The following is a 19,676-nucleotide window of genomic DNA, read 5'->3' as shown; positions in this document are numbered from 1 at the left end:
ATGTGCAAAGAGTGGGAGAGATAAGTGGGTCAAGTTGATGGATCCTGAATGAAGGACAACCACTAACTAGGGAGAAAAGAACAATTTTGCAAACAGATTGCACACAAAAAAAGGAGATGAACATGGATGGCATGGCTAAGGACTATTTATACAATTGACTGTGCTTTAAGGTGGATGCAAAAGAAAGAGATGAAAGAGGATCAAGATATCAGAAAAGATACAGGAGGAAAAGAAAGCAGCATGTGAGCAAGTCATCTTCGATTTTCTCAGTTTGTTCTTGATGTAAATGACAGCAAATATTAAATGTCTCTTTGAAAGGATATACATGAGCAACTTCAAAATGTGTGAGTATGTTAATCAATGTAGACAGTATAATTATCTTACAGTGGTGACTACTATTAAATAATACATTAAACAAAGAATATGAAACAAAAGATGTGGAGTACTTGGAAGGTGAGAGGTGAGGAAACATGTTATTTACAGCATAGCTGAATTGTGAGGAAGAAAAGAAAAATAAGACAATCCTGTAATGTAGTGTGTGAATGTAGTTATGGGACATACAAGGGCAAAGGGTGTGGATATGGTGTTTTAGTTCACTTTGTTAGAAGGCAATTAAAGTTGTATACATAGATAGAACTGATGTTACTGATGCAGCTCTAATCCCACAATGGATCAAAGACCAGAAGTGTTTTCTGATTTCAAGAAATATTTTTCTATGTAAAATTGATGAGAATTAAACATCTGAATTTTAAAATCTGGTAGAAAACAATAAAATGGAAACTTTGAATCATACTACTTGTTTAAAGAACGTTTTCGGTGCTGTTCATCTTAAAACTTCAAGTGTTTTTCTTTTCTGGTCTTACTTCAAGCTTTTCACAATTCTTTATCTCAGGCTTTGAATCAAATCTTCTCTGTAATGTAAAAGTTTGCAAGGAAATTTTATTTTGAATGCTAGCTCTGAAATGTAGATGAAAAAAAAGATCACAGTACGTTACCAGTTATTTCATCATGAATTTTGCCTAGTGAAAATAAATGTCACGTTTTCAACATTTGATCAGACCCGTCACTTAATGCATGTTGTATAATTTGAAGGTAACCAAGTTGGTCTGCCAAGGTGAAGAGTGTTACAGAATGGATTTACATATAAAAGCAGAGATTAAAGTGCATGTTTTATGAATTCTGGTGGCATGATTTTACAGATTAAAAGGGTTTACCTATCAAAATCAAACTTCATTGTTTTGTGGTTGGGTGTTTTTTTTTCCCCTTCTCTTGCAATTAAATATATATCTTCTGACATCTGTATAGTTGTGGTACTTTCTGATAGTCATTGTTGAAAATTATCAAGTTATATCTTCCAGCATATGAATATCTCTCTTTTTTTACAATTTGGATATGCAATAAAGGGAGTAAGTGGAATTTTTATATGTCATGAAAGTTTTGATTTCATATATGTGTATGGACAGGAATAGTTAGTGGATTCAATATGAAACACATTGGGTTCCATAATGAAGTGTTGTGTTGTCTCACAAGGCACTTACTAAGGGTCTTTGGTTTTGTTTGTTTGTTTGTTTTTTAAATTTAGTTTTGATCACAGAAGATTATTTGAATGACACTAGCTTTAAAGGGTGCCCCATGGCACTGCTGTCCCTACCTTCAAGAATTCACTCTTCTCCTGGTCTGTTGCACTTTTCTTCAAGGTCTACACAACAGAAAGCAAATGTGTAATAACACTTAGGTCACCACCACCATTATCAGAGTGTTTAAGTAAAGCAACCACAGGCATGGCCTTAAATACACTGGGCTGCCCAGGGAGGTGGTGGAGTCACCATTCTGGAAGGTGTTCAAAAGGGATTGGTTGTGATACCTGAAGCCATGGTTTAGTTGTCAGGAGGTGTTAGGTATTAGGTAATAGGTTGGACTTGATGATCTCTGAGGTCTTTCCCAACCTGATTTATTCTATGATTTTCTTTGTAGATTGCAGTGAATTAAGAGAATAATATGTATGTGGATAATTGATAATTATCCTGACTTAGATACAGCAATAGTGACTCTGGTCCTGAATGACAGAGCCAATATATTTGGTGGGAGGTGCCAGATTCCTAAGATAAAGGTCTCATGATGAATAAATAGTTGAGTTTTGTAAAGTGGCTTGTGCACAAATCTTATTCCAAATGATTTTTGAAGTGTTAAATAAACCAGCTGAACTTAAATAATAAATAATAACACATAAAGGAGATTTAAAAATAGTTTGAGTATACAAGGGAGATGCAGAAAGGCATAAATAAACCAGACTCCTAACAATGACGCTTGATAACAAATGAAAGTATGTAGGCACTGATATGAAAATTAATTCCCCAAGCTAATTTGCAGTAGAAGGTAAAATTTGTTATACATGCCCAATGAGGCAAACAAAGCCCTAATTGCTTTCAGGAGGATCTTCCATTCTCTTTCTATACTATATATCTATGATATATTAATATTTGTAGTACAAAAGCAATCACACTTCATAAGAGGCATCTTTTCTCATATTTCAAGATAAATATGAAAAAGCTAAGATAAATACATTGCATGTGCCCCTCTTCTGTTGTCAAGAAAAGTTACTTTATAGTGTAGCAATGCTAAACATAAAGCCTTAAGAAATTTCTGCTTAGTACTTCAGAGAAATATGTCTCTGCAAATTAAATGCTATATACAAAGACATGCATGTGAATATGCAATAAAGAAGATGATTTAATGAGCTCAAATCTATACATGTGTATAATTAAAGAGACAGCATCTGCTTTGTTTGTAGTTTGTTATGAAAGGTATATCATGTTTCTCTGAAAGAGCATGCTGAGCAACTGAGTGCTTTGTGCTTTCTCTTGGCTCATGAAATCCCTCCACTAGCCGAGAGGGCTTGCTCTGAGCATGCTCGAGGAAGAAAAGCTTTGGGGGTGCAAAGGAAAAAAGCAGAAAGATTGGTGTAGAATGGAAGAGATAAGAAAGCAGAAAGCCTGGAGAGGGACTGTAGACATACAGTGAGAGTGCAAAGCTGGTGGAGAGAAAAAAGTGTCATAAGGACATAGAGGACTTAGGAACTGCTGTAACTATGCATTAGAACTGAGAGTAAAGAGTACAAAGAACTGCCCTGCCAGGAAACAGTGACTTGGGAAAGATCCTTTTACAATTATTCTTGTTTTCTATTGTTTGGTTGTTTTTCTTTTCCTCAGGAACTGTTTTTTCTATACAGAAAGTTGTTTATAGTCTAAGAAAATTTGGATTTTGAATGTATGGGCCATTTGCAACTGGGGATATTCATGTTAAAAAGGATTCATTTTCTTCATAGTAGATCTCATGGTGTTACATTTTGGATTTGTGACTAAAACAGTGTTGATAACAGAAGAGCATTTCAGTTATTGTTGATTAGTGCTTACTCAGTGTCAGGACCTTCCTTGTTTCTCATACTGCCCCTCACCAGCAAATAGGCCAGGGAGGGGCAAGAAGCTGGGATGGGGCGCATCTGGGAGAGCCCACCTCAAATACCCAAAGGGTTATCCCTTACCACATGATGTTATGCTCAGTGACAGAAGTTGAATGAAAGGAGGAAGGGGGGGATTTTCAGGGTTATGGTGTTTGCCTTCCAAGGTAACTTAGGTATGATTGCTTTCCTGGAAATGGCTAAAATTTTGCCTACCAAATTACCCAATGATTTTCTTACTCTGCTTTTCTTATGTGTGTAGCTTTTGCCCTAACTATTAAACTGTCTTTATCTCAACCCAGAAATGTTTGCACTTTTAACCTTTCCGATTCTCTCCCTCACCCCACTGGGGAGGAGGGAGCAAGCGGCTGGGTGAGGCTTGGCTTGGTTAAACAGCAACACTCACTTAGGGTCAATCAAAATATGTGAGCTGTTAATATTTTATTTGGAAAACTTAGAAAAAATTACTAAGTTCTTTCTGGTGGCAAATGCACAATGCAGTTATTTAAATGGGATAATATAATGAAGTAACAGATGGCTATTTTGCATTGAGTCTTTAAGTACACCACTTCTATAATCCAAAACTGTTGATTGAAGAAGACTTGTTCGCTGTAAATATCCTTCCAGCCTCTTCTAGTTCCAAAATCTGAGAAGAAAGGTTAATAGAGCTGATCTGTATCAGACCTGCACCAAAATAGACTCACTTACTTTGCTCTGGCTGCTTCTCTTCCTCTTTACAAAAAAAAAGGGAATCGATGTAAATACTTTGCTTCATAGGTAACCAAATTTAGTCATAGATGTTGTTTACATGTATTTATCTTCAAAGATGCTACCATATGTCTTCACATAAACAGTGTGGAAAACACATTTGTTAGGTGGGTGGAGTTGTTTTTCATTTGTTATAAAACATGGGATTTACCTTTCTAAATGCAGTACTTCCAAACAAGTATTTTGATATTTTTATTCCTTTTTTTTTTTTTTTTAAAATCATGGATTCTAATGATACATTTTGTTGAAAGCTGATAAAATTTGGATTGCTAACTGTTGTTTTCTTGTGCTTTTTAGGATTTATTTATACCTGTGGTGGAACTTTAAAAGGACTTAATGGCACTATAGAAAGCCCTGGCTTTCCATATGGATATCCAAATGGTGCAAACTGTACATGGGTTATCATAGCAGAAGAAAGAAACAGAATACAGATCGTCTTTCAGTCTTTTGCTCTAGAAGAAGAATATGATTATTTGTCATTGTATGATGGGCATCCTCATCCTGCAAACTTTAGAACAAGGTAAAGAATAAATATTGTGAAAACACAACTTGCTTTTGTATATTAAAAATAGTTGAGAAAATAGTTAAAGCTAATATTTTTAAATTACAGATTATTTCTTATTCAGGCTTGAAGGTGCACTTTCCTTAGCTCATCACAAATGTCTTAAAAACTGTGATGCCTTTTAGCTTTAAAGCACAGGCTAAAATTAATCCAGCCTTAAAAATTCTCAACAAAACATAATTAAGAAGCATAAGAGCATGAATAAATGAATGCAAAATGAATATGGGATTGTGGGAGTCTCAGTTGGTGTGATTTACTAGTGATGGATCTTTTATAATCTTTGCAATGGGAAGCTTTCTTAGAAATCAAAACCCACTATGTATTTAAGACAGGAAGTATAGGTTGGTTTTGGTGGTGGTTTGTTTGTTTGCTTGTTTGTTTGTTTCCCAGTTGAGTATGAGCATATTCTAACACAAAGGGATTACAACACTGAAAAAAACACAGTTTCAGAAGTCATGAGAGTGATAGGTCACATAATATTTTTTATCAGTGTCTGCTTCAGAATCAAGGTCCATATGTCCAGTTCTGGGAGGTTGTACCTTGAGAGATTTGTAATAATTCTGTAATAACAACAGATGTATTATCCATACATTTAATAATTATCTTTATTATCAACTGTCTTGACTTCTGTAAATCAGGTCATCATCTACATAGACTTCTGTAAGGCCTTTGACGTGGTCCTGTGCAATATCCTTGTTGCTATATAGGAGAGAGATGGATTTGATGGGTGGACTATTTGAAGGCATTGGCTGGATGGCCACATTAGTAGAGTTTCAGTCAATGGTTAAAAATCCAAATGGAGATCAGTAAAAAGTGGTGTTCCTCAGGGGTCTTTATAGGGACCACTATTGTTCAATATCTTTGTTAATGACATGGACAGTAGGATTGAGTGCAGCCTCAGCAAGTTTGCAAATGATACCAAGTTGAGTGGTGCAGCTGATTCCCTTGAAGGAAGGAATGCCCTTGAAGGAAGGAATGCTATCCATAAGGAGAGGTAACCCATAAGAGTTGAGAGCTGTCATTCACAAGAAAAACCAAGAACATGTGGTTTTCTTCCATTCTGTCCACTCCTCAAAAAATAAAATTTACATGTAGACTTAATTACTTGTAGTAGTCTAACAAAGCTCTCAATGTCAATCTTCTTTTGGTGAATCCACTGTAAATCATAATCTCAAAGAATACGTGAGCAATGTTCTGCACAAGTGCAAAAGAGGAAAACAATCATTAGCATTAGGAGCTAGGAAGATGGAAGGGAAAGAAAAATAATATCTTGCAGAGAGAGAATTTTTTCTTTGCATGTCTTGTTCAAGCTACCAAGAAGATTTATATATATTTGTGTGCACATGTGAGTTTGTATCTATGTATGGGTATCTCCGTGCAAAAATATATAGGTACCTATCTACATTTATAGATGCACGCATTTGTGCAGGATTCCTTTTGTATTGAACTAAGCCTTTAAAGCTGATGCTTTGGGATTTTTGATTTTTTATTTTAAATGTCAGTATCTTGAAAAGAAAGCCAAGGAAGCCTGGCATGCTCAAGAGATTTGATATTGTATATTTTGGATGCCACTACATTCTAGAGAGGAATAGGATGAGGAGTTCTGTAGAATAGAGAATAGAATAAATCAGCTCTTAAAAAGGAAAAGATGATTAAGCCTCCATATATCTGGAAATAGACTACTTTTGCAAGACTTAAAAGATTGTGCCAGTGTGTGGGTGCTGTAGAAAATTGAGTGGAGAATTGGGTTTTAAATTAAGAAAGTGTGATAGTAAAATTACACCAGCTTTACTAAATCTTTCATGGTGACGTTTATTTTCTCAGCTTGTTGTAGCAAGTAGTAAGGTGATGTTTCCTAGAGCTTTCTTTTTGCATAAGATTTTTACATAAGTAAAGTTTTATGAAGGTAGAGTTACTTGTGAAAAGTTTATGTTTCTTTCTAACATGGAAGTGGATTCTATGATTTTACTTTTAACATTAATAAAAGTGTAATCAGGTTACACTAGTGACCCTCCCTTTCATTTTGTAGTAGACAAAATGTTTTCAGGAGACTACGCAGATATGTTTATAAAATGTGTGACTGTCTCAGATACACAAGATCACCACTTCTTTTTCTACCTTTCTAGCTTCTCTATGTCTGTAAAAGATTTTGCAGTTATTTGTGAAGCTTGTGATCTTTGACTTCACCCTCATCGAGTTTTCATGCTTCTTTGTTTAGTTGTTCTCCTCAGAATTCAATCTTGTTGACATTTACAGTCATCAGTGGTCTTCAGTGAATGCATAACAACCTTAAGTGATTTAGATGGACTTAAATGGTAGCTAAACAGTAACAAATGCAAGAGATGTCAGATATGGTGATTATGGAAAGACTATAGTAAATATTATACCTTCATCTTTGTATTACTGTATGTGCTTGGTTTAGCATACTTCAGAGTATCACAGTGCATTAGAGGCTGGAAGGGACCTGAAGAGATCATCAGGTCCAACCCCTCTGCCAAAGCAGGTTTGCCTAGGGTAGTCCACACAGGAATGCATCCAGGTGGCTTTTGAAAGTCTCCAGGGAAGATGACTCCACAACCTCCCCGGGCAGCCTGTTCCAGTGCTTTGTCAGCCTCACTGTAAAGAAATTTCTCCTCATGTTGAGGTGAAATCTTCTATGTTCAAGTTTGAACTCATTGTTTCTTGTCTTACTATTGCACATCAGCAAAAAGACATTGGTCCTCTCCACTTAATATGCTAGAACTTTTCCTCAAATTATAGAGAAAATTTAGAACAGCTTAAATCTGTGAACTAAATGCCAAAACCAAACCAAGCCAATAAAACCCCCCCCCCCAAAACCTAAACAAAATAATATTTGTAATCACCTACAAAAACATCTGTTTACAGAACAATATTATTACTTTCTATATTTAAACCAAACTTTGAGCAGAATGTCATACTGGGGAGTCTTTCTGGGTCATGTTATAGAAACTATTTTTAGGGCTTTCTTGTTGTCCTCTCTGTGAATCTTCGGGACTTCTGTGTACACTTTCTTTCACCTTTATGCATCTAGCTTCTCTTTAAAAAGAAGACTTTTTTTAAAAAATCATGGTTTGGGTTTTTTTTTAATGATTAATTTTATATTTTAACCATGTGTTCACCTTATTTGGGAAAGCAGCTAATACTTTTGACTGCTATTCCGAGTGAATGACTTGCATTTGCAGATAGAGCTCCTCTTCCATTTTTTTTGGTGGGTTTCTAGATGAATCATTTCAGCTAAGCTTTTTGTAGATGCCTGTCATAGCATCTTTTCAATTTTCTGGGTGACCATTTTGAGAAACAAGAGTTTTGCTTGCATTAGTGATAAGAAATCCCACTTTTAAATTAATTTAACAGAAGGTAGAGTTTGAACTGATAAAACATCACATAAATCAACAGCTTTGCAAAAGCGAGTTAAAGTCAACTTGCATGTAATGGAAAATTTTTATTGTATGAATAATTCACTGCAGTAGCCACTACATATATTAGGAGGTGACAGAAGCAGCTGCTCCATGAGAGATGCTGTTGGGAGCCAAGAGAGACTCCACTCAAGTTGTGGTCTCATCAACAGGGCACAGTCCTGCAGGGGTTGATCCCAGGAGGCAGAGATTGGGACTGATAATCACATCTATCAACAGCACTGTATGTGATGAACCAGATCCAGGGTCCCTCCAGTGAGTCCGGCTGTGAGGAGAAGGAAATGTTGCTTCCCACAGAGCAGGGCTGAGAGGCTTGTGGAAGAGGCACAGACAGGGATATATTTGTGCAGAAATGGCAATTAATTTTGAACTGTGGTATTAGTGGCAGTGGTGTGGTACATAACTAGGTAGAGGAGAGGTTGGAAACCTCACTTGACATTGCTGTGCAAGTATTTTACTTTGCAACTGAAATAATATTCAGTTTTCCTCTTATTTGTAAGGAAATTTCTGAGCAAAATGCCTATCAGTAAATACCCAACAGTAACTTTGTCCTTTTTTTTTTAATTTAAAAAAAAAAAAAAGAAAAAAAAGAAAAAAAAGTGTAAAGTGCTTAGAATTGAACATTACTTTCACTGAATAATTTTCAAAAATATGTTTTATTCTAATTAGTTAGCCCAACTTGCAATGCTATATTAGAAATAGCTTTAAGTACTTAACAACTTGCACTTACATACAACATAAGGGAATGTATTTTCCAAAATTGCCAATCCCTACTTCTAGTACCTAGCCTGGTAATTGATTTTACATTTAAATATTCATCACAAATTTAAGATTGCATTGGAATCAGTGAAACAAATATAGATCCATTTTAAATAGAGGAAAATAAATGCACACCTGCTGCAATTATGCTGGGATAAATTGAATAATTCAAGCCAGTCTGCTTTTGTCTCATCGTATTGACTAAAATAAACTTTCATACATTTATGTTTGGAGAGCCATTTTATAGTAGCCAAAAATATATAGTTGCCAAAGTTTAAAAGAAAACTAATAGAATATGACAAGTCTACCAGAATGTTCTGGTCTGAAGCATCAGAAAGTTTGACTATTGTGATCTTCAAAAGGACATAGTATGGAAAACTTCCCTACTAACAAAAAGGTATAATAATTTCGTGACAGCTATTAACTCATTTGTATCTATAAAACATGAGAAATGAAGGTATGACACACTGGCACAAACTGCAATGTTGGAATGCTTAATAAACACATAATATTGCTTGTATTTGAGGGTCTGCAAGAGCAGCATGTGTCTGCAGAGATATGTTTTAATGCTAATATGATCATTGTGTCAGAAAATTGAATTGGGTGAATTAAAAACTTCCCTCTACCTACTCATGGTTAATTTCCTCTTAGGAAATTTGAATGGAGGGAAATTTTAACGTTCTCTGTGCTCAAAAGGTGAGCTAATACTCATCTTTTCTAATCCCTTGTTTATAAGCAAGATGAATCATTCTTTCATCTATGTTCCCTGCTGAGGCAAACAAGAATCAAATGAACAGGTTACCTGATGAGTGCTTCTGAGCTGCATAGGAGGAATTCACTGAAATTAATGGAGATATCCAACTTCCTTTTCTCTATTCATGATTAGCTTATCCCTAAAACATCTAATTCCCTGAGTAGGCCTACGTTTTTAACATTTAATCCCCAAGCACTTGAAAAGGAAGCCTCTCTTCAGAAGATTAGTGAGTAGATCTTTCAAATTTCAGTATGCTCCTAGTATTAAATGCAATTAGATATACTTTCTTTACCCTAGGACTTTCAAAGGTTTGAATTTGGTAGTAAACAAAGCCATAATTTGATGATACTGCAGTCTACTCAAAAAAGTAATCATTAGCATATAAGAAAAGAATAAGCTCAAAACTAAACACAAATGTGGGTTTTTTTGTTGTTGTTGGTTGGTTATTTTTAATTCCATAGTATATGGAATATCAGCTATTGCTCCACTTAGAATGGGTGATATAGATTATGAAATTAAAGTAAATTAATTAATTTGGGTCAACTAATAAGGAGCAGAGAGGGGAAAAAAAGGGATTAGAAATACAAAAATTTACAATGAATCCTTAACATTAATTCACATTAAATATTTTTAGAGTTGCAGGTGGGTGAGATGGATGCTTACTTGTCCGTCTGCTGAGGTAACACTAAATGAAATGGCATGGGGAACTATCAGATATGCCAGGACAAGATGCCAAACATGCTGCTCTCACTATGTCAGAGAAGATGAACCTCCTACAGTGTTTTGGAGGGCCACAGTGGGAGCAGGATGAGTGTTTTCCCTGGCTAGTAGGGAAACACTTGCACGGATGAGTTGAGCACCCTGTTGTCACCCCATCAGTGTCTCCTTCTGGCCTGATAGCACTGTCAGGTACCTCTCTCCATCATAAATATGCCAGATATTGCCGAAACATCATGTCATAGCACAAAAATGGTCACAAATTTAAGGCATACTGTCTTTGAATAACATATATAATTTTGATTTTGCCACGTCAAAATGCTAGCATCATCCAAATGTTTTTCTACATCTAAAGTTTTATTGAAAAGCATTCACAGAATGAGATAAATTAAAACAAATCTGTATGAACCCCCAGAGTAAAATCAAGGATACTCTAGTAAGTTTATGTTCTTCACTTAAGTAGCACTAAGTAAAACACTAACATTTCTCAAATTTAAAAGGGGAAAGTGTCTTTCTGGAAGATGTAATTTTGCCTATAAAACTCTTTTGAGTGGAAAAATTGTAATTTACATCTTTTATGTGCTAAATTGTCAAGATTTTCTGATAGAAATTTACCAAAAAAAAAAAGGCAGGCAGCAAAAGAATGAATGTTAGCAACAACAGAAAATTCCGGTGCCCTCATTTAATATCTCTGCTTGTTTTTCCATTTCTTTTTCTAACTACATTGATTATGTATTTCTTCTTTCAATAGATAGAAGTCTGGGTCAAACAGACAGCAATTAGGCTGTGATGCTGACATGAATGCAACCTCCAGCTTGTTACATGTCATCTAAGCCACCCTGATAGCTACTGTAATCTTTTTCTTCTGACCCAAGCTCTTTCTTTTCTGGTCCTTAGAATGTTAATCTTTATTCTTTGTGAAGGTTTATATCTATGTTACATCCTTTACTAACGCCAAGAGAAATGAGTTACATTTTCCCTCCAGTAATCTATTGTGTTGTTCTTTGATAGCAGCTTCTCCAATCTTTCTCATATTAATTCTCACAGTATCACAGTATCACAGTAACTAAGGTTGGAAGAGACCCCAAGGATCATCAAGTCCAACCTGTTCCAACAGACCTCACAACTAGATCATGGCACCAAGTGCCACGTCCAATCTCCCCTTGAACACTCATCAAAACCAGAAGAAATAAAAGAGCTTCACGTTTTCCTTGCTTTCACCTCCTTCTTCCTTCACTTCTGTTTATATTAGGGTTTCCACTTAGAGAGAATTTCCCAAATCTAACACTTGTTTTATGTGCTCTTCCTTGGTCTTCTGGTAATCTATAGTACTACAAGATGTAGTACAGGATGCTCAGAGCTAGTGCCAATGTTTTGTCTGGGCAAAATGCCACAATGGTGTGTTGATTCTCTTTGCTCAGTCCAAGCCTTTTTTGTATGTAGCTCCACTTTATTCCATTCATGTGTATCCTTTTGTTCTTTGTAAGTTCTTTCTCACATAAACAATCACTCAAAGTCTGTGAACCCCCTTTCTGAGTATTGTTAGTTTGTTGTTCCCGTTTCAAATCCTGTTATCTGAATTAACCTTCAAGTTAGATCTTTAACTTTCATTTCACTATCATAACAGTTACTCTATTTAGCAGACTCAATGCAATAAAGAAAAATGTGGCAACTCTGTTTCTAGATTAAATCTTACAGAGACAAAATCTCTTTGACTGGTTATTAAGCCTCTAAAACATGTCAGAGTGGTATTAGTTGCAGTCATTCAGGCCTCATTTTTGACTAACCTTGGCAAATGAAAATGAACTAAGTTTTCTTTTTTGCTTTCCTGCTCAAGTCTTTTTTGGATATTGATGGAGACCAAGACTTGTTGATAGGGAGGCAATGGACCATTTACTGAACCTCAAAAACTTTCCATTATCATCAGAGCAAGCTTTGATTTTTTTTTTTCCACTCAGACTTTTTATTATGCCCAAGTATATGTACTTTTCTGCTCTCATCACTGTTCACTTTCTGTCTAAATTGGCAACCAGAGCAGAAACTGAGCTGATTAGAATTAAATTAAGGATTCAGCACTTTGGAAACACCTTCAAAACGATAATCACGGAGTCATTGATTTTTCTTTCCGCTCATCCACAGTTCTCTAACTTTCACCATTATTTGCATGGAAAGTGGAGAAGAAGATTCTCTTTAGGGAACTTAGGGACCACTGAACAAAATCAAATGGGGTGACACTCTCCCTTTACAGAGAAAGAGAAAGTAAAAAGGTGTAAGTGCTAGTCAAAGACCAATAAAGAGATAAAGAAAGATGGGGAGGGGGGCAGAATGGAGACATGCAGGCTGAAGGATTAAACAATGACAAAAATACCCCAAAACAACCAACCCCAAAAAAAACCCAAAACCACAAAAGAAAGTGCAGCAAACCAGCAATCACAGTGGAAAAAATATGAGACAAAAAACAGAACTGAAGGAATCTAAAAAGAACATTTTCACTGTGTGAGCAAAAAAAAGATGTCTCAAAGGTGGTGTCATGTTAAGATAAATGATCCCGATGTTTGGCTCTCCCAGAGCCCAGAACTCATTACTTGGCACAAATTAACTTTTGCCTCCACTTTTTGGTGCCTCAGTAAACGCTTGCTCTGACACAGCTCAGAAAGTTAAAACAATCAAATGGTTCAATTGAAAAATAAGGTCTGAATGTTTTTTTCACCTTGCTATCAAACTGTTGTCTGTATTTGTCTATTTCATTCCATATTCCTCAGTGAAATTGTTTTATCCATCTGTGTAAAACCTTAGTAGGCCCGCTCTAATTAATGACTCCCGCACAGATTTTTTTTCCTCTTTTTAAAACGTAGTGTTTCCTGTTTTTTACTGTTGTCTGTGAAATTACCACTTTGAAGATTGCTCTTTTTAAGATCTCACAGTGGCCTTAGCTGAAATTACATAAAAGCCCTCAAGTGAGAAAAATCTAGACAACTTTCTATTTGTATCATCATATTTGTATCTGTAACAAGGAAGGTTCTGATACATTTTCAGCTTTGGGTATATTGAATGTTGGACTTACATTTGACATGGTTGTTCATTCTGTTGTGGAGGATGTAAACTTCTTCATCCCTGTGTTTTGGGTGAAGTAGGTTTAATCTTTCTGTGACTAAGATTTCCACATGGTTCTCTAGGGAAATTAATCCTAATATTTTCTCAGAATATTATTGCACATTGTTTTCTTGTTGTTTAGAACCCGAGTATGCTGTAATGCCAGGTTTCATTATTATGCTAATGTGATCCAGATTTATATGGCAGTGTTTTTTAACACTGATTTATGTGGTGCAGCTGAAAGAAATTTTTTACTGATATTAAGTCATGGAAAAATCCTTTTCAAAACCAGAGGGTTTACTGGGGGGTTGTTTGTTTGCTTGGGGTTTTTTTAATAATTATAACTCTCAACATATGAACAAGTTTATTTATTGTGCATTGTGTGTTTGTTTGCTTGTTTTTACACAGGAAAAATATATCTGTTTAAACAAAGTGTTTTTTTTTCAGATTGGTATTTAGAGAAGTGGTCAGTTATTCCTGGTATTGAATTAAAAGTTAAACTTTCAAGAAAGCTACAGAGCAAGACCAGCTTTCAGTGTCATAAACCCCACTGTTTGCTGTGTACCCCAATAAATGGATTGTGTCTTGAGAGTTATTTTGTATTGGTTTCACATTTTGCCTTCTTGTATCTCAGTGGTTTGAAACAGTTATATTTAGCATTATTATAGAATTATAGAATCCTAGAATCAACCAGGTTGGAAAAAAACCTCAGATATCACCAAGTCCAACCTGTTACCTAATACCTAACACCTCATGACAACTAAACTATGGCTTCAGGTGCCACGTCCAATCCTTTTTTAAACACCTCCAGGGATGGGGACTCTACCACCTGCCTGGGCAGCACTCTTTCTGTGAAGAGCTTTCTCTTCACCTTGAGCCTAGAAGATATATATCTGAACAATGCAGGGACAATGAAAATGTTTGAAAGCTCCTTCATCGTGTTTTATTTAACTATCTCTATTGGTTGATCATAAATAGTAACAACTGTAACTGCTTATGTTCTCATGAGTGTAGGTTGCTCACTCACTCGTGCTCTTTTTGGTGAGTTACCCTGTTTGCAGTAATGAGTCCTCCCTTTAAAAATCTTGTTTACCCCACCACGATTCTGTTTACTGAGAACCCTTTTGCTGATGTCAGTCAAAATTACTCATATAGGAGGACACATATTGTAGCATACATTTATTTTTATTAAATCTCCCCCTATTTATCAGACTATTCATGCTAAATGTAGACCTGCAGGCCTGTATCTGTTTAGGGATATGCATTTTATATTCCAAGACAGTGAGTTTTTCATATTAAAAGCATAGATTCTGAAATATATGGAGATAGTTTTCCCTCCTTCACACTCCCTGCTACTATAACTTTCTTTGTTATAAGAAGAGAAATAACATGTGTGATGATAATGTTACAAGCATTTTGCTCATGGACAAAGTCCAACACTTCACAGAATATTTAGTATAAGTTGAAGCTCTTCTGGAAGTTCCTGGCACCTACAGTAGTGATAAGCAAAATATGGCATTTCTCTGTTCCATATTGTGCTATGTTCACACATTAAACCAAAGTTACAAAAGATAGTTAAGCTCGTCTAAAAGGTTGTTGTCAATTACAGAAGCAAATTCAGCTCCCATATTCCTCTGACTTTGGCTGTGTGTTCTTTCCCTTCAGTTCCCTGGCTCTGGCACTTGTTAGGCATATTCCTTTGTAGATATGCTTCCCTTTGCTAACTGAATTGACTTGGTTTATTTTTAATGGATTAGTTCTTCATTGGAGTGGTTAAATGAAATTGTTCACAGGGAAGTGTGTCGATCATTTGAACCAGAGAGAAGTCAGTGTCAGAACTGTAGGAAAATGGGAAGGAACAGGCTTTGTGCAAGAAAGCTTCAAGATCTGCTTCAATATCTACTAAAATGCACTATCCATTATTACCCAGCTGTAAGAAGATGAGGGAAATGAAAGATAATGTCATAATGTTTAGGCTCCTAGAGGCTGAAAATAAGTACTGCTTCATAATTTTTAAAATTTTTACTGTTTAAGGACGTTTAAGGATACTTTGAAGTGGTGTAAAAGTAATGGATTTGATATGTTGTGCTCTGATAAGATTTTCTCTCCAAGAAACAAGTACATCCTGACCCTAGATATTTTTAAGAACTACTTGTGTCGTAGTGAGATACCTGCTTCTTCCTACTTAGCATTTGACATTTTTGATGGGTTTTTTTTGTGTATTAAAATAAATTAACTGATATGGGAAAGATAATTATTTCTAAAGGTTGTTTCACTTCTGATGAAAAGAAAAAAAAGTGGAGAGTTGTATAATAAAAGTTTCATGCTGAAAATGGATGGTAGAAGCTTTAGAACCATGCTTTGCAAAGAACATAATGATTATGCCAGAATCTGATGAGTAATTTATTGTTTAGTTCAAAGCAGCTGTTCAATTAAAAATGTTCAGCCTTGACCTATGATCATAATTTTAATATAATAGTTTGCATGAGCAGTTTTACATTCTGACATGGAAAAAAAAAATCATTTCAAGAATAATAAATTGGTTTATGACTCACATGTTGATTTGTTACTGAATTTTGGAATAAAGAATAAGATATTTTTGTTAGGAACACTTGAACCCAGTCAGCCACTTGTGCTCAATTTTGTTTGCTTTGTTCTCAAGGATATTAAGACAAATTGTATTTACTTATTTTAAATTGATTGAATAGACATATGAAAAGTGTAGGAGTTTTGTCAGGATGTTTTAGATCAAGCTTGCAATACTCAGCTGTGATTCAACACTTTTAATAACTTCTCAACATGTACATGCACGTGCGCACCTGAGAACTTAAAGTCTCTAATTCAGTAGGAAAGGGCTTTCCCTTTCCAGTGCAGTGTTAAGATTTCAAAGATCTTTGTTTTGAACTGTTTTGAAAGGGGAAACATTACAGATTGTAGTGGGATGACCTTGACTGGCTACCAGATGCTCATGCCCGACATTCCATCACTCCTCCCCTCCAACAATGGAACAACAAGAGAAAATAACATGGAAAAAAAAAATCTTCCTAGGTCAAGGCATAGACAGGGAGATCATTTATCATTTACTGTGACAGGTGAGACAGACTCAAATTGGGGAAAATTAATTAATTGCCAATTAAAAAGAGATCTGAATGATGAGAAACAAAGACAAAACCAAAAACAGCTTCTGCCCATCTCTACCCTTTGTGTCACAGGCTGAATTTCCCTCCATTATTAGATCCTCTACCTTTCTCCTTCCTGAGCAGCCCAGGGGAGATGGAGAGTGTAGAGTTGTGGCTGATACATAACAGTTCCTCTCTACTGGTCCTTCTCACATTTTCCCATGATCCAGCCTGGAAGTCTGGACTGCTACAGTGTAAGTCCTCTTGGTGAGCTTCAGTTTCTTGAGGGTTATCCTTATGTGAACTCCTCTATGGGCTACAGTGTAGATACACACTCTAGCATGGTCCTCCATGGGTTGCAGAGCGATCAGTGCTACATTGCACCTCCTCTTTCTCTGACCTTGACGTTCACAGGTCTGTTTTTCACACTTTCCTCCCTCTTTGTGGCTTGTGCAGCATTTTGCCCCTTCTTAAATGTATTTTCACACAGGTGCCACCAGCTTTGCTGATGGGCTCAGCTGCGTCCTGCAGTGGGTCTGTTGTGGAGCAGTTTGGAACCAACTGTGCCCAGCAAGGGGCAGCCCTCAGCCTCTCCTTACAGAGCTTCTCCATTACCAAAACCATGACACCTGGACTCAATGCACAAATGAAGTACACACATTACAGATCTTCTTTTAACTCCTTGCCTAGAAGTGGATTGATTTCTTACATCCTGAGATTTTCATATCCCTCTTAAAACTCTAGCAATGCTTTCAGTGATTTACTGCTATACTCTGAATTTACTTCTAAGTTTTGTGTCCAATCCCTAGTGTCTGCATAAATAAGTTACTGGATATATCAGCAAATAACAAAATTAGTAGGAGCATTGTGTTTGGTTTAGTGAAAAACCCACTGGCTGTGCAGGTTCCTTTGTTTGTGTATTATAGGTTCTAAGAATAATATCCTCTGAAGACTATCAAGTTGTGTGTGTAAATCTGAGACCAAATTTCACAGTGGAAGAAAAAGAAAAGCTGATGCTATCAAAAAAAAAAGTTTGATGCTATCAAAGCAAATATGTAATTGGAAATATTTTATCTGTGATTTGACTATATCAGATATTTAAATTTCCTGGAAAAACTAAGCATGGAAACATTCCTTATGTATTTTGGGTTAGCCAAGGCATTTTCCTGTTGTAAAACTTGAATCATAGAATCAATAAGGTTGGAAAAGACCTCAAAGATCATCAAGTCTAACCTGTCACCCAAGACCTTATGACTACTACACCATGGCTTCAGGTGCCACATCCAATCCTTTTTTGAACACCTCCAGGGATGGTGACTCCACCACCTCCCTGGGCAGCCCATTCCAATGGCCAACAACTCTTTCTTTCAAGAACTTTCTCCTCAAGGATAAGGTAATCAGAAGTGAAAGACTACTTAAGAAGGTCTTTTGGAAAATGAAAATATTCTTGATGAACTGTGTTTTCTTTGGAAATCTATAACAGGCCAGGAAAAGCTAGGATTCTGAGGAACCTTACTAGGGGGAGGGGTAAAGTTTTAAAAATACTTTTAAAAATCACATATATAAAAGGGTAATCAATGCTTTGTCAAACAACAATTATCTGAGACGTACAGGCAATGAACAAATGTGGTAATCTTATTTATCACTCTACAATCTCAAGTAAACAATTTGTCTACGAGCACATTTGTATGAGTAATCAAGATTGCTTTCCATCATTTTAACTTTGTAGTTATGCTCTAATTTGATTGCTCTAATTTGATCCTGCAGTTCAGAGTTTGTCTTTCTTTAAGGGCTTGTGAGTTTAAAGTCCAGCATATAGCTAAAAGTTCACTCTAGACATGGCTAAAGGTTTACCCCAAGGATCACAGTAGAAGAAGAAAACAGGTGATTGGTAAAACTGTAGAAATTTCCAGTCAGAACCTCTAAAAGCTTGAAACCATAAATCTAACATGATTTGTCATTTAAAAATTATTGCATAGATGATTAACATTACAACAACAACAAAAAGTGTGAGAAAGATTATCATTACTCTTGGAATAACAGTCTTTTAAAATCCACTTAAAACAAGACCCAACAGATTTAACTGTTTGCTGTTGGATGCACACATTTGTTATGCTACAACATGTACCAAAATACAGTAACTCATAGAATCATAGAATTGTTAGGGTTGGAAGGGACCTCAAGCATCTTCTAGTTCCAACCTCTCTGCCATGGGCAGGGACACCTCACACTACATCAGGTTGCTCAGAGCCACATCCAGTCTAGCCTTAAAAACTCTAGGAATGGGGCTTCCACTACCTCCCTGGGCAACCTGTTCTAGTGTCTAACAACCCTCATGGTGAAAAATTTCTTCCTAACCTCCACTCTGAATCTATTTTTTTCCCATTCCCCCTAGCCCATAGGAAGAAAAGACACTGTCACAGAGTGTAAACAGAGTCTTTCAAATAAATTAATGATGTAATATTCAATTATGAACCCCAAAATTATTACTACTGGTTTTCATATAGATGGAAACATAGTCAACATTTCTTAGACATGGTTTGCTGTATTTTGATAAATGGTGACAAAATATTTAGACATTCCTGCAGACAGAAGGCAATGTTGTGTTCCAGACTCCATTTGGTTCTTTCAAGTTATTGGAAAAAAATGTGTAAGGAAGGAGTCAAACTTCCCCACATAAAACACAGATTCCCTTAAAACTACTCTCTCAACTGGGAACAGACATCCTTTATTCACTTCATTTGTGTATTAGGAAATTTTCTATCCTGCAGCCCTGTCAAGGGATGATCAAAGTGCCTAACATGACATGTAGGCAAATGTAGAATCTGTAAGGGATCCTGCCTGGCCTCCAGCTCTCCAGAAAAAGCATGGATCTCATACTGGCTCAATGTCATACCTGCCAGCTTTGTGCTGATGTCTCAAATATCTCACACCATCTAGAACAGCATTAAAGGGACATCTTAGTCACTCCCTTAAGTGTTTTAATTTGAAAAAAATAAAATGCAAATGG

General features: G+C 36.1%; 1 protein-coding gene across 1 annotated transcript in view; it reads left to right on the top strand.

The window, feature by feature from the left end:
• Positions 1–19,676, top strand: part of CSMD3 (CUB and Sushi multiple domains 3) — a 386,198-nt gene that overhangs the window by 51,898 nt on the left and 314,624 nt on the right. The window contains exon 2 of the mRNA XM_009905784.2: positions 4,523–4,745. Coding sequence (XP_009904086.2) covers positions 4,523–4,745 — 223 coding nt within the window. The remainder of the gene's footprint in view (positions 1–4,522; positions 4,746–19,676) is intronic.

Source organism: Dryobates pubescens, chromosome 14 (genome assembly GCF_014839835.1).
Source record: "Dryobates pubescens isolate bDryPub1 chromosome 14, bDryPub1.pri, whole genome shotgun sequence".
NCBI classification, from domain to species: Eukaryota; Metazoa; Chordata; class Aves; order Piciformes; family Picidae; genus Dryobates; species Dryobates pubescens.
Note: the sequence above shows the minus strand (reverse complement) of the source record. Positions and strands in the feature narration are given on the sequence as shown.